Source organism: Canis lupus, chromosome 29 (assembly GCF_048164855.1).
Source record: "Canis lupus baileyi chromosome 29, mCanLup2.hap1, whole genome shotgun sequence".
NCBI classification, from domain to species: Eukaryota; Metazoa; Chordata; class Mammalia; order Carnivora; family Canidae; genus Canis; species Canis lupus.
Window position 1 is genome coordinate 25,388,299 of NC_132866.1, and position 13,604 is coordinate 25,401,902.

General features: G+C 53.0%; 1 protein-coding gene across 5 annotated transcripts in view; it reads right to left on the bottom strand.

Annotated features, from left to right (window-relative positions):
- NEURL1 (neuralized E3 ubiquitin protein ligase 1) overlaps nt 1–13,604 on the bottom strand; it is a 79,348-nt gene that overhangs the window by 24,074 nt on the left and 41,670 nt on the right. The window contains exons 1-2 of one of the 5 annotated variants that reach the window (XM_072805460.1): nt 9,518–9,566; nt 3,879–3,932 (exon numbers count right to left, since the gene is read on the bottom strand). The exons of 2 other annotated variants lie outside the window; for them this stretch is intronic. In XM_072805460.1, coding sequence (XP_072661561.1) covers nt 3,879–3,932; nt 9,518–9,551 — 88 coding nt within the window. In that variant the 5' untranslated portion in view covers nt 9,552–9,566. Of the gene's footprint in view, nt 1–3,878; nt 3,933–9,517; nt 9,666–13,604 lie in introns of those variants that run through there. 2 more of the 5 variants (XM_072805464.1, XM_072805463.1) reach the window with 2 other exon arrangements.

Sequence of the window (13,604 nt, forward strand, 5' to 3'; positions counted from 1 at the left end):
TCATGACACACACGCGTATGCCACTAAAACACAGAAACACAAACCATGTTTCCTACATTGCCTTCATTCATGGCTGGATGTAAAAGGTAGTATGTGCACACAATGAATCTCACTCCATGATGACAATGAATGCGCTATCGTGTAACCAGGAGGAACCTCAAAACCACACTGAGTGAAAGAAGCCAGCCTCAAAGGCTACCTACGCTCTGATTCCATTTGTAGGACATTCTGGAACAGGCAAAATGATAGAGCTTGAAAGATCTGTGGGTACTGGAGTTTGGGGAAGAGGAAGACACGACACAAAGGCAGTTTTTAGGGTGATGGAAATGTTCTATATCTTAACTGTGGCAGTGCTCACACAAGCTTACACATTTGTCAAAACTCCCCAAACTATACACTTAAAAAGGATAAGTTTCATTGTCTACAAATAGTACCTCAAAAGCACAACAACAACTAACAAATCAGGTCTCCGCTGAGAAGGAAGAAAGGGAGGCTGGAATCTCTGACCACCACAGCCATCAACCCACGGCAGTGCCTAGGAAGTGGACCATTTAACAGGAGACCCCAAAGTCTGGTTGGGCCTGCCCCTCTTAGCCTCACACCTCTGAAGTGGGTCCCCTCACTGAGGGGAGCATTTTGGCAGCTACAACGCCCCTTCACTGACTCCTGGACCTACAAAATCCCATGCCTGACTCCTCCTGCCCACAGTGTGGTTCCCAAGGCTGTCCCTGGGCCATCCTCGGGCCTTCTATCTGCCATCAGCTCTGAGTAATCAATGCCCACCGAGCCACCTCTGTGGAGATGATGTGAGAATCTTCTCTGGCCTGCTGGATATCTCTAAGTGACCATGGACCACTTGGCAGGCCCCAGCTGAACTCCTGACCCTGCCCAACAGCACCCCCAGGGCTCACAGGCCCCAGTGGAGTCTTTAAGCACCCCACATCCAACCGGCCAATCCCACCTCAGAAATAAACATCCCTGGGCTCTGTCACTCCCATCCTCCCTGCTCTCAGCCTCATCACTTCTCTTGGAACAAGGGCCAGGGCCACCACTTATAGCCACAAAGGCCTTCCCTGCATGCCTCCAGGGGGTGCCATTCACACAGACTATAAGAGAAATGGTGCCCTCGGAGGTATCCAACATGGTGGTCCTCACCAGTGTGTTTGCCACCTCCCCACCCCTGCTGTCCTTGCCCACCATCTCCATCCTCCACCTCACCTGGCATTATGGCCTGAGGGGAGGAAGAAGAGAATGCAGAATGAGAATTAACCTGAGCACAGCTCTGATTTCAAGGGCCAGAGGGGCAGCTGGGGAAAAGGCTTCTTCCCTACACCATCCCAAAAGGCTCCCTCCCTGCACTTCAACAGACACTATGACCCCTAAGGTCTCCATTCTATAGATGAGTTATGATTCAAACTGGTTAGCCAACTTGCTTGAGCTCACACAGCAATTAAGTGGCAGAGCTGGGACTTGAACCCTGATCTTCCGATGCTGCTTGGAGGGGTCCTTTACCCTACTCAGCATCTAATACTAGAGCCCATTTTCCCCCACAAGTACATGACGACAGGCTGCATGAAGGAAGCTCTGGTTGGTCCCAGCTTGGGGAGCAGTCACAGTGAAGGGCCTCAAGATGCTGGAATACTACTCGCCCGGCGTCCAGTGGTCCTGGGTGAAGCCCCAGTCTCATCATCTAGCTCCCAGCAGAGCTCTCAGGGAGGCCCCCTTTAGTGACAGGTTTACAAGCTTCTCGGGAGCCACAGTGGGGGCATTCCCCCCGCCCTCAGGCGAGGCTGCTGCTGACACAATGGAAATTCCCCCACAGAACCCATTCCTCCTGGGCATTTATGAGGTGCCAGACACAAGCCTGGCCAGCCCTCCAGGTGACCCTCAGCTAGCTCTGGACCACATTCCTGTCTCTTGGTCGGGTCCCAGGGGGAGATGCCGGGACACAGTGCAGCCTCTAGAGTGACCTCCCCACTGCCCCGGCTAAGCTCTGCCCCAGAACCATCTTGGCAGAGCCCCAGACGCCCAGGCTGGGCTGAGCTGAGCTGCCAAGGAGAGACGAGAAGAGAGCAGTATTAGTGACAGTGACCAAACTCTATGTGACTTAACCGTCAGTGTCTTTATTCTGCCCCCAGTGCTGCTATGACACAGGTCCTCAGAAGTGAAGCCACCCAGCCAGAGTAAAGAGCCCCGATCTGAACCCAGGCCTGCTGCCTCCAAACCCAGGGGCTCTATCACCAACTGTGAGTCCTCTGGAGCCTCGCTCTTCTAACCTGTAAAATGGGGGTCATGGCAGACTTTCTTCATGGGATTCTTGTCAGTGTTAAATGAGATGATATATGTAAAACTAACCCAGTAAGTGGTTGCTATAATAATGATAGTTATTTTAAGTATTACATATGACAGCAATTAATTATATTAATGATTAACTTATTAATACTTATTATATAACAGTAATAATCATGATTGCTACTGACATCAATCTGTGTTCTTGTACCTCCACACCTCTGCTCAAGCTATTTCCCCTTCTCAGCCACATATCTTCTTTTCCTGCCCCACTCTCCACCTCTCCAAATCCCATGCATCTCTCAACACCAAATCTCACCGTGTTCAGGACTGCCTTGTTCTGAATCTGTGGCCCTGAACACCAGTGCTGGCATGGTTGCCTGCATCTCCTATGGAGGAGGCCTGTCTCACTTTCTGGACAATGGGGGCCAGGGAGGGTGGGCAAATGGTATGAGCCCTGGAGTCGGGAGGCCCTGGGTTCAAACCCTGGCCATGCCACAGACTTGCTGTGTGACTTTGGCCAAGTCACTTCACCGCTCTGGACTTTGATTTCTTTCTCTACAAAACACAGGGTCATCATAGCTGCCCTGCCCATCACTCTATGTACTCCAGTGAGTTAATAGATGTGAAAGAATTTTGCAAACTTGAATACCTGATCCTAATATAAGGTCTTATTTTTTCTCACAAAAGCAATAAACACCACTGTAGGAAATGACCAGCTCTTTTCAGCCCAGTGGGAGGCCAGACACTCCACTTTTATCTTATCCCAAACACCCTAATCCTGGATTGCCAGGGTAGTCCTGATTTAGACCAACTTGTACGCATGCACTGAACAGTGTCTCTCAGGGGTAAAGACTGGGGAGCCAGTCTGAAGGGTGGGAAAGCAGGTGGGAAGAGGGCCGGAGTGAGAGAGATGATAGGACAATGGAACAGATGTGAACTTCCTTGGGGTCCTTCAAGGGGCCCACCTCCCTCCGATGCCTCTTGCTAGGCTCGGTCCAGCAGGTTCTCTGCTGGGAACCTCTCTGTCCTTCTCACCTACCTGCCTTTCTCTCACTCATCCTTCAGACCTTGATTTTAAAGCCCACCTTCTCCCAGCAGTCTCTCTGGCCCAGGCCAGGTTCAGGGCCCTGCTATGGACACTCAGGGACTCCACCCACACACCCCTAACAGAGCAGCTGGCACCCAAGCAGCCACTCTCAGGTCTGGTTCCTCACAGAATGGAAGAACAGTGAAAATGCCCTAAGCTAAAAAAAAAAAAAAAAAAAAAAAAAAAAGAAAAGAAAAGAAAAGAAAATGCCCTGAGCTGCCCCCTGTACACAGTGCACTGATCTGTCTTTTCCACGCCCAGAATGCTTGAGAAGAAAGTCACTCTGATCATTTTCTGTGCTCTGTGGAGCAGTGTTCTGGAGAGGAAAGGCCGCAGGGTTGTTTGTGTCTGTCTCCCTGATGGACCCTGAGCTCCCTGGGGGCAGAAACTCTTATCTTTTTTACTGCTCCTTCCCCAGTGCCTAGCTCAGAGCACAGAGCAGGTGCTCCATATGAGTTGTTGAACCAACTGCCACTGTTTAATTCTTCAAGCCACTGACCAATTGGCAAGTGTCCAGGGAGTACCCACTCTGTGCCTTGCCCTTCCTGGTGTCCTGTGGAGAAATCAGAGAAAGGAGAGACTAAAAGGACAGCTTCCTTTACTGCCCAGCACCAAGATCCCACCCACATCACATGCCTAAGCAAGAACCTGCAACAGCTCCTCATTTGCCCAATGGAAAAAGGAGAAAAATGAAGGTCATGAGAGTTTATTCTTTCTTTGGCATCAAATACTGCAGCAAATGCCCTTCATGTACAAGCTCACCCCTCACCTCACCCTCCCAGTCCCTGCAATCCAGGTGTCTGAAGGAAGCAGCCTCCAAAATGGCCCCAGTGATCCCCACTTCTACCTCCTGGAAGTCTTCCCCTTTTGCAATCCTTGCCCCTTGTGCATGTGGAGTAGACCTAGCAGCTAGATTCTAATGAATGGAATACAGCTGAGTATTGGGAATGGAATTAATTAATAGGATGTCATCCCCAAGACTGGTTATAAAAAAGCCTTCAGCCTCCATCTTGGTTACTTTCTCTCACCTCTTTTGGGTTTTGGCCTCTGGGGGAAGCCAGCTACCATGTTGCGAGGTAACCCTGTGCAGAGGCCTGTGTGGCAAGGGACCAACGACTGCCAATAACCATGTGAGTAAGCTTGGATATGGATCCCCCTCCAGACAAGCCTTCAGATGAGACCACAGCCCCAGCCAACAACTTGACTGAAACCTCCCAAGAGACATTCAGCTGGAGGTACCTAGCTAAACTGTGTCAAGATTCCTGACCCACAGAAACGGAGATAATTAAATGTTTGTTGTTTTAAACCACTAACTTCAGGAGTTATTTGCTGTACAACAGATGTGCTTTGCAACAATACAAGATCAGTCTCACTTTACAGATAAAGAAACAGAGTCTCCGAGAGGTAATAAAAACTTGCCCAAGGTCACACAGCTGGTGAGTGGCAGACCTGGGTTCCAAATTCAGGTAACTAACTTTACAGCCACCCTCAGTGAACTCCACCTAGCTGGCCAGCATGCTAGGTCCCCTCCCCACTCCATGAATCCTCCAGTCCACGCTGGTTGGTTTCTCCATGACCTCTGTAGCCCCCATGTATATACAACTTTGTGATTCAGGATTAGGGGCCACATTAGGTCTATCATCTCCCCGAGCCATGGCTATGCATTCAGCAGGCCCTGCTGCTCCCTGGAAGACTGAGAAAATCCATGATGACAAGCTGGGTGAAGGAGGATGGTGGAGAATGGGCAAGAATTGGCACCTTCATCGCCAAGTTAATCTCCACACTGAGCCTCAGGCTCTCACTCACTCTGTGACATCCTAATATCTGACATTTCCAAAAACCAGATGTGCATACAGCTGTGCCTCCCCATATCTTCACTGCTGGGAGGGGACTAGCCCTCCTCTTCCCTCTCCCCTATGCTGCCCCAAGATTCCAGAAAGGGATTCCAGATGATAACTATTCTGGGTTCAGCTCTGGGCCCCTGTCTTCCCAGCACCTCCCCAAAGCCCCCAGGCCAGGTCTGAGAGATTGCAGGGCATAAGGTAGCGGGGAGCATGGCTCAGTCACATAAATCCATTTACCACACAGACCAACACCCTTAGCTTCCCTTACACAGATCCACATGCATGCATGGGTACATATGTGCACACACACAACCAGTGGGTGCGCCTGATGGTGGACACAGCATCTAGGAACATTCTGTCCTAGCTGGAGGAGGCAGAGATACTCTTGGTCCCTAGAGGCAGCCACATGCATGTGTGTGCGCACATACTCATGAACATACAGAGGTCTGGAAGAGCCTCCATGGAAGCCTTCATAGAAGCACATCCATTTACAGGGTGCTTACAATGCACAACTATACTTAACACCCATGAATTTACTTAACCCTTTCTACCATCCTTCAGAGTAAACCTTACCATCCCCAACGTACAGAAGAGGACATTGAGACTCAGACTCAGATGAAGGAACTGACCCAAAGTCACACAGCCAGTGGATCAGGATTCAAACTCTCATCAGAAAGATGGCGGAAGAGTAGGGTCCCCAAGTCACTTGTCCCCACCAAACTCTCATCAGAAATGCCTGGCCCACTGTCCCCTTCCTCTCTAGCCTTGCCTGGCTTCACTACCCAGCTCGAGTCTCACAGCCTCCAAAGCCACCCCTGACAGCTCCATCACACCTGTCCCCTGGGTCCACCTGCAGATCTAATTGCCACACGGTCTGGGCACCCAGGGCCTATACCCTTTACTCTTCCCTTTTACTCCAACCATCAAGGATCCGCCGGGTGCCTGCTGGGTGCCAGGCACAGAGCTGGTTAAAAGAATAAGACGGATGAAGCTAAGCCATCACACCTGCAAGCTCACCTTGGCTTAAGCCTCCAGAGCTGCTGCCAGGAGCCAGGCAGCTCCCTCCGAGCTAATCCCAGGTCTCATAAGGCCATGGGATGCCCTTTCCCCTGACACCTGTTGGAGAATTAAGAAACCTGAGGAGGAGAGGTGGGGAGCCAGCTGCACGTGTGCATGAACCTGCCCAAATGATTTCCAAGGGGTGAGGCCTGACTTCCCACCTGAGCCACCAGCACCATGACCTCAGCCAACCATTTCCCCTTCTGGGCCATTACATCAGGGTTTGGGGGTCCAGAGACCAAGCTGAAGGGTGACACGTCAGGGTGAATATATGCATGTCAACTGCACATCAACCCCTCAGCACTGAGCCTTCCCTTGCCAGCAGGGAAGCACGTAGAGGTAAAGGAGGAAGGCAAAGAAAAAGGAGGGGAGGGGAGGCCTCTCAGTATGGCTGCTGCCTCCTTCTGTGCCCTCCACCCCCCCGATCCTGCCCTCAAGACTGGGAGCAGCTCTGGAAATCTGCCCGATGAAAGACATCAAGCATGTAACTGCCGAAACCATTTTCCAAATGGGAATTAATTTCTCCCATGGGTCTCCTGCCAGGCTGGTCCCAGAGAAGCCTGACTCCTCACCACCTGCCCTAACACACACACACACACACACACACACACACACACACACACCTCATGCAGAAACACTGACATCTATCTACAGAGTAACAAGGACAAGTCCCACGCACAGAGTAACACAAATGTGGCTGCTCACACATGGAAACACAGACACAACACGAAATCCCTTAAATATCAGACAGAGACAGATAGGTACACATCACGTGGTACATGCACAGGCCCAAATGCAGATACACTGCAGACACCAGAAACACAGCCAAAACATGTCCACAAACACACTGCTAGAAACAACCCCCATGCAGTCTGGGGTCAGTCTGTCACCCAGCAATCCAAAACCTTCAGTTTGCACTAAACCCAAATCCCAAGGCCTACAGTAATAATACAATCAAGAACTATGTGACTATTCTTAGGGGGTCGGGCAGTGGGCTGAGGGTGCCCTAGGAAGGAGCCATACCCTTGCATCTCCCAGTTCCCCCCAAACACCCACTGGAAAAAGGTAAAACTGAGGCACTGAGGCAGCCAGTGCACGGGTGTGGGCATGAGCAGCTGTGGATGCGGGCAGGACATGTGGGGACATGCACACAGAGATTACAGCTAAGGGGCTATATGACACAGGCAAGGACATCTTCTCCACAAGCCCCATCCCCATTTCCCCTCCCCCACTCATGCTGATGGTAAGTTGAGGCAGGGGTCAGGGCCAGCTTGGTGGGAGGCCCAGCCCAAGGAGGGTAGTCCCAGCGAGGGCAGGGGAGGGAAGGAGGGCAAAAAGCAGACGAGGCATTTGATTAGCACTCGCCAATGTCCCCCCAGTCTGGATGCCAGCTCCTAGAGCTCTCGGCACACCTCAAGTATCCTCCTGTCCCAGGGAGAAGAGGGAATATGACCCTGGCCTCAGAATGTTTTTCCAAGCCCTTGTGGTTCTCCCATGTTCAGTCCTTAGTCACATCCTCCCAAGTAATCCTCACAATAATCCTAGGAGGAAGGCACTACTACCAGCCCCATTATCAGATGAGAAAATCAAGGCTCAGGGAGACACTTGCCCTCACCATACCACGTGTCTGTGGACTCCCGAGCATGAGCCCTTGCAGCCCATGTGCTGTCTTGGGTGGTCTCAGGGTCCTCACTCCCCTCTGAAGCCGGTGCTCCAGGGCAGCTGGAGGATAACGTGCTGCATCCCGGGTCTGCTCTGAGGGCCTCTCTGTCCTTCCCAGGCCACGAGCTTACCCAAGTCTGATCCCAGCGGAAAAATGCCAGTCTGCTCCAGACCTTCTGCCAACAGGCCCTGCTGGGGCCAATGAGCCCTGAGAGGAGCCCCCGCCCCACAGACACGAAGGGTCGGGCCCAGGTCAGCCTAGTCCGAGTCTCGGGCCAAGGCCCAGGCCACTGGCCGGCACCGGATTATATGTCTTCCAGGACCTTCCATCTGTCACTTAGCCCTCCAGGCCCAGGACAAAATTTATTTCCTTTTAGGAAAGCCAATGATTTGCTTTTCCCATGTCTCCTTTCCTGCCTTTTTCTTTTTTAATTAGAAATTACTCTCTCAAAGTCCAGAGCCTGGAAGGGACAAGCCACCTGGTCACCAGTCCCAGCCACAGCTTCCCGATCGCTCCAGCCACCACCCTCCCTCCTTCCTGGGCGAGGTTCCTTAGTGCCCACTGGACTAGGCAGATGGAGGCTGCCCCATCTCCTATGCCCTGTCTGAGGAGGGGAGCAGGGGAGCAGGGGACAGGGACTGCCCAAGGTCAGCCCACACTGCTCTGGCACCAGCCAGTTTTGTACAGAAGCCCCAGCTCCCTGGACCCAGTGATGACAAAACAAGTCCCTGGGAAGTCTTTCCCTTCTGGGTCTGGTGCCACATCGGCCATGTTACTCCCAAGACCACAGCGCCTGAGCCAGGCGGATCCAGGGGACAGGAGCCCGGGCAAGCAGAAGCTCTGCTTGCATGAAGGGAGCCAATCCGTGCTCCTCCCTTCCACCCCTTCACCTGCCTGCCTGTCAGTCTGTCTGGCCGTGGACATAAACACCAGGGGTCAAAAGTTCACCAGCCTCCCCAACAGAGCCCACGTTTTGAGAACTGAAGTCAGGCTATGTGGGGGGCTGTCACTTGCACATCTGTAGGTTGAGGCACAAGCAGACACAGGTACACACCCACAGACACCTCTAATGCACCCCTGTGAACACAGGCACACACACCCAGTCACACACACCCGCGTGCACCCACACATGTCTCCACACCTCCATCACGAAACACAGGGCTCACCTCCATGGCCTGCATCCCGGGACTGACAAACAGGTCCCCCCAGCTGTCTAACTAAGGTTTACCTCAGTTCTAGGAGAGGGGGATACGGACACCCGGGACCTCACATCCCATGCTGGGGGCTGGTCAGCACCCGGGGAAGGTAAGAGGACAACGAGACTTTGTGGGGAGACTTAGCTGCCTGACCTCTGCCGGCTACCAGGGAAAGCCCACCTCTTCCTGCTTTCCCCAGGTTCCCTTGCTTTCCTCCACCCCAGGGCCAACCACCCAAAGGCACCCCCTGCCATGGCCCCAGGGCCCACCAAGGAGTAAAGAGGCAGGGGATGATCATGCCCCCGGGGCCCCAGCCTCCCCAGGTGGTCCCCAGGCTGGGACCGGGCAGACCGCCTGGCATCAGCTGGGGCCTTACCGTGGAGGGTGCTCCGGGTGATCTGTCCCCCCATCGCGGGCAGCGGGCAGCACGGCCACCTTCGTTTGGCCGGCTGGCCTCGTCACCGAGCCACCCTAGCCGCCAGCTCCCCTCCCCCGGCCCCTCCTCCTCCCCCGCGGCCGGCAGCCGGCATGGCAGGGCTGAGCCCGCCCCTCCCGCGTCCCCACCAACTCCCTCCCGCACACACGGCTGCCTGCCCGCGAGGCCGGCCACACACGCGCGCACACACACGCGCACACACGCACGCACTCACGCACACGCAAGCACACCCCTCTGGCCCCGCTCGCCGCCTCCGGCTCCCACCCACTCCCAGAGCCTCCCCCACCTCCCCGCACTGGTACAGGCAACGGGATCTGTCATGTTTATTTACATAAGGAGGAGGAGACTGGAGGCTTCCTGAAATAGCCGAGCTCCAGAAAGCACTGGAGATGCCCCAGCAGAGCAGACGCGCGCACTCACACACGCACACGCACACACTCACACACATGCACATGCACACATATGCTCATTCCCCATCACACACCTCATCACAGGCACACGCGCGCACGCCACCTCACCATTCGTCCAGGCTGACAGCCATCCACAAGCCGTTAGGCACCTACTCCATGCCACATCAGACCAAGACAATGCGGCCACCATGGTGAGCAAAACACGCACTGTCCGATCCTCAAGAGGCTTACACTCGGACCAGTGGAGCTTAATAACAAACGGCTAACACGGCTTCTCTGCTCCTCCAGGCTCTACTGCAAATGCTTCCGGAGTATTAACTCCTTCAGTCCTCACTGGCTGAATGAAGAGGTCAGTATTATTGTTATCAATAAGTACATTGTTCTCTCCTTACAGATGAGAAAAGGAGAAGTCGCCAACCTAGAAAGAGGCAGGGCTGGGAAACAAACCAGGGATCCGATCTTTTACCCCCCACCACTCGGCCCCTTTCATCATAACACATAAAAGCGCACACCAGTATGACCTCACCGCCTGTTTGCACCGAGTCACATGTACGTGCACAGTGCAGGCTCTTATAAGCTTTCACCATTATGTGCACGTAGCCACCTGCTGCCCAGCACACACTCACACCGATACCCACGCACCTCGCAATGTACATACTCAACACACGCACACCCTTAGGGACCGGGCTCTAGAGAAATCTTGAGTGCAAAACCTGGCACCCGACACTCAGGGGAGCAGAAAAGGTGCAGATAGAGAGGGCAGAGGTAGAGGGGAAGGCAGGTCCCTCGAGCCCCAGGCAGCCACTGCTGGGAGCCCCAGGTATCACCAGAAGAGTGTCGCTGAGCAGCGAGCACTCCCAGTGTGTCTGGCACCGGCACCGTGTGCATTCTCTCATCTGTATTCCAGGTGGCAGAGGCTAATGTTAGGTCTGTTTTATAGAAAAGTAAGTTGAGGCTCTGAAAGACTAAGGAAATTGCCTGAGGTGATTCACCAGGTCAGAGGCAAGCCAGGACTCTACTCTGGGTCTGTGAGATAATCTCACAGGTCATCACCCTGTGCAGGCTCTCCTCAGGGTCAGAGATCTGCGTTTCCAGGGAAAGATCTGGGTGGGGAGGGAAGGCCAGTGGGCGGAGGGGCTGGGGAAAGAGCCACGAGAAAGGCAGGGACTGCCCTGAGTCAGATGAGACTCAGAGGCCTGGGCACTATGAAAGGCTATGCTAGGCTCTGAGCCTTCACCCCAACACCTTGCTGTTGCCTGCCCTGAGTAGGTCTGGGGGTGGGGCACTCAGGCCTGGCCTGGGGTCATCAGCCAGCAGGCAAGGCAGGCCCTGGGTGAAAGTGTCCACAAACCCAGCAGGCTAATCCTCCTCCTGGACCAGAGACATGCCTGAGTCTTCTCCATGGAATAAGTGGTGACACCCAATCCACACTAGGCTGTCTCTTTCTTTCTTTCTTTCTTTCTTTCTTTCTTTCTTTCTTTCTTTCTTTCTTTCTTTTTAAGATTTATTTATTTATTTATTTATTTATTTATTTATTTATTTATTTATTTATTTATGACAGACATAGAGAAAGAGAAAGAGAGAGAGAGAGAGATAGGCCGAGACACAGGAGGAGGGAGAAGCAGGCTCCATGCCGGGAGCCCGACGCGGGACTCCATCCTGGGACTCCAGGATCACACCCTGGGCCAAAGGCAGGCACTAAACCGCTGCGCCACCCAGGGATCCCCTAGGCTGTCTCTTTCTACAGCACATCTTGCTCATGGCTATGCATGGCCCTATGTGCACGTGCCCACACGCTCCATGGCACACACACGCAGTTCCTCTAGGGAGGAAGCTAAGTCAGAGTCTAACAGAGGGGAAATAACCCAAACTCCTTTTGTGGGATGAATAATCATCATAATAGCAAACGCAAGGCTGATTGTGTGCCAGGCAGCTCTAAGCGTGTTACACACATTAACTTAACAATCCTCATGACAACCCTAAAGGATAAGGTGCATGTTTATGCCCATTTTACAGATGAGAAAACCAAAGCAAAAAGAGGCTGATCTGGAGGCTATTCTTGCAGCAGGAGAATCAACCCCCCTCACCCTGCCTGCCTTCTAAAATGCACCTGCCTGGGCCCTTCCCCATTAACCCCCGAGTCTTCCCACTCCCTGAGCACTGGGAACCTCTTCAGGGAAGCCTCCTCGAGACCCTGAGTGGAGGGTGAGTTCCCCTTCCTGGGGCTTGTCTTTCCTCTGAGCCCAAGCTGTGCCTCTCCCAACCCCTCGTCTTCCTCTGCCTTCCCAGAGATGGCCATGCCTAGCTGTAGCCTTGTCTGCCTGCCCTGGGTGTATCTCAAAAATCCAACTGACCAACATTTATGAGCACCTACTATGTCAGAAACTAAGTTGGAGATGCAAGGGTGATCAACAATAGACAGGTCCTGGCTTTCAAGAACTTACAGTCCAGAGGGAAACCTATTTATCAAGTAATCTCACTAAGGAACATATAATCACAATACTAGAAAAGTGTGCTGAAAGAAAGGAGCATGGTCCTTAGGGGGGCTCAGGGCAGGCTTTCTTGAAAAGGAAAGGTGAAGGATAAGTAGGTGTGTCCATGTGCCATAGAGGTAGCTTTGAAGAGAGAAAGCTCCAGGGAATGAATACAACATATACAAAGGACCTGTGGCCAGAGGAAGCCCCACACACTCAAGCAGCAGGGTCAGTGCACCTGGAGCAGGGACAGTAGTAGAAGCCAGAGGAAATTTTCCAGTGGCAAAGCCAAGGTAGTCAAAGGACACCCCAGAAGGGCCCTGACGAGCAGGGTGAAGAATCTGGCCTTTCTTCTGAGAGCAGTCAGGAACCTCTGAGAGGGTTCGGCAAAGGGGCAACAAGACCAGACCTGCATTTCTAAAAGGTCATTCTGTCATCTGGTATGCTGGATGCTGGAAGAAGGAAAGGTGCCAGGGAACAAAGCAGCAGCGTGAGCATGGTCGAGACTGGACCTGACTTGCCCTCACTTCCCTAGGGCCTAGCACGGTGCTTGCACAGAGCAAGTGCCCAGGGAAGATCTCGCAGGTAGAACTGAATTCGTGTCATTTTCCAGAAGCAGGACTGGGGGTCAGTAACAAGCAGGCATGGGGACAGAATGAAAGCTCAGCAAAGCAGGAGTCCTGCAGGTGGGCGGTGGCCACCCCCCAGTGGCCTGGGAGGTGCTTGGGTGCCCCCTGCCCCAGGCCTTCATAGCACCACCGTCTGAAGCACCGTCTGAAGCATCGGCACACCTGGGTCCTGTTTTCTACAATCCACTTGCCTAATTTAAATAGAAAGTGCCAGCATCCTGGGTCTGAGGGTCCCCCTACTGCCACCCAAGAGCTGTGTCCAGGCCTCCACAGATGAAGCAGCAGCCAGCACTGTATCCTTCTGTTTCATTAATGGAGGCATCATATAAAATTTCATTTGACCAAAGAATTCTGTTTCTAAATGGGTGAAAAAACCACTGACCTACAGCATTCAGCCACTCTTCAAGCATTCCCAGAGTACCCACCATAGACCCACTGGTGAGCAAGACCCAACTGGCTCCCTTCAGAAGCCAAGCAGAAGCCATGCTGGGATCAAGGAATGGAGTTCCTTTGG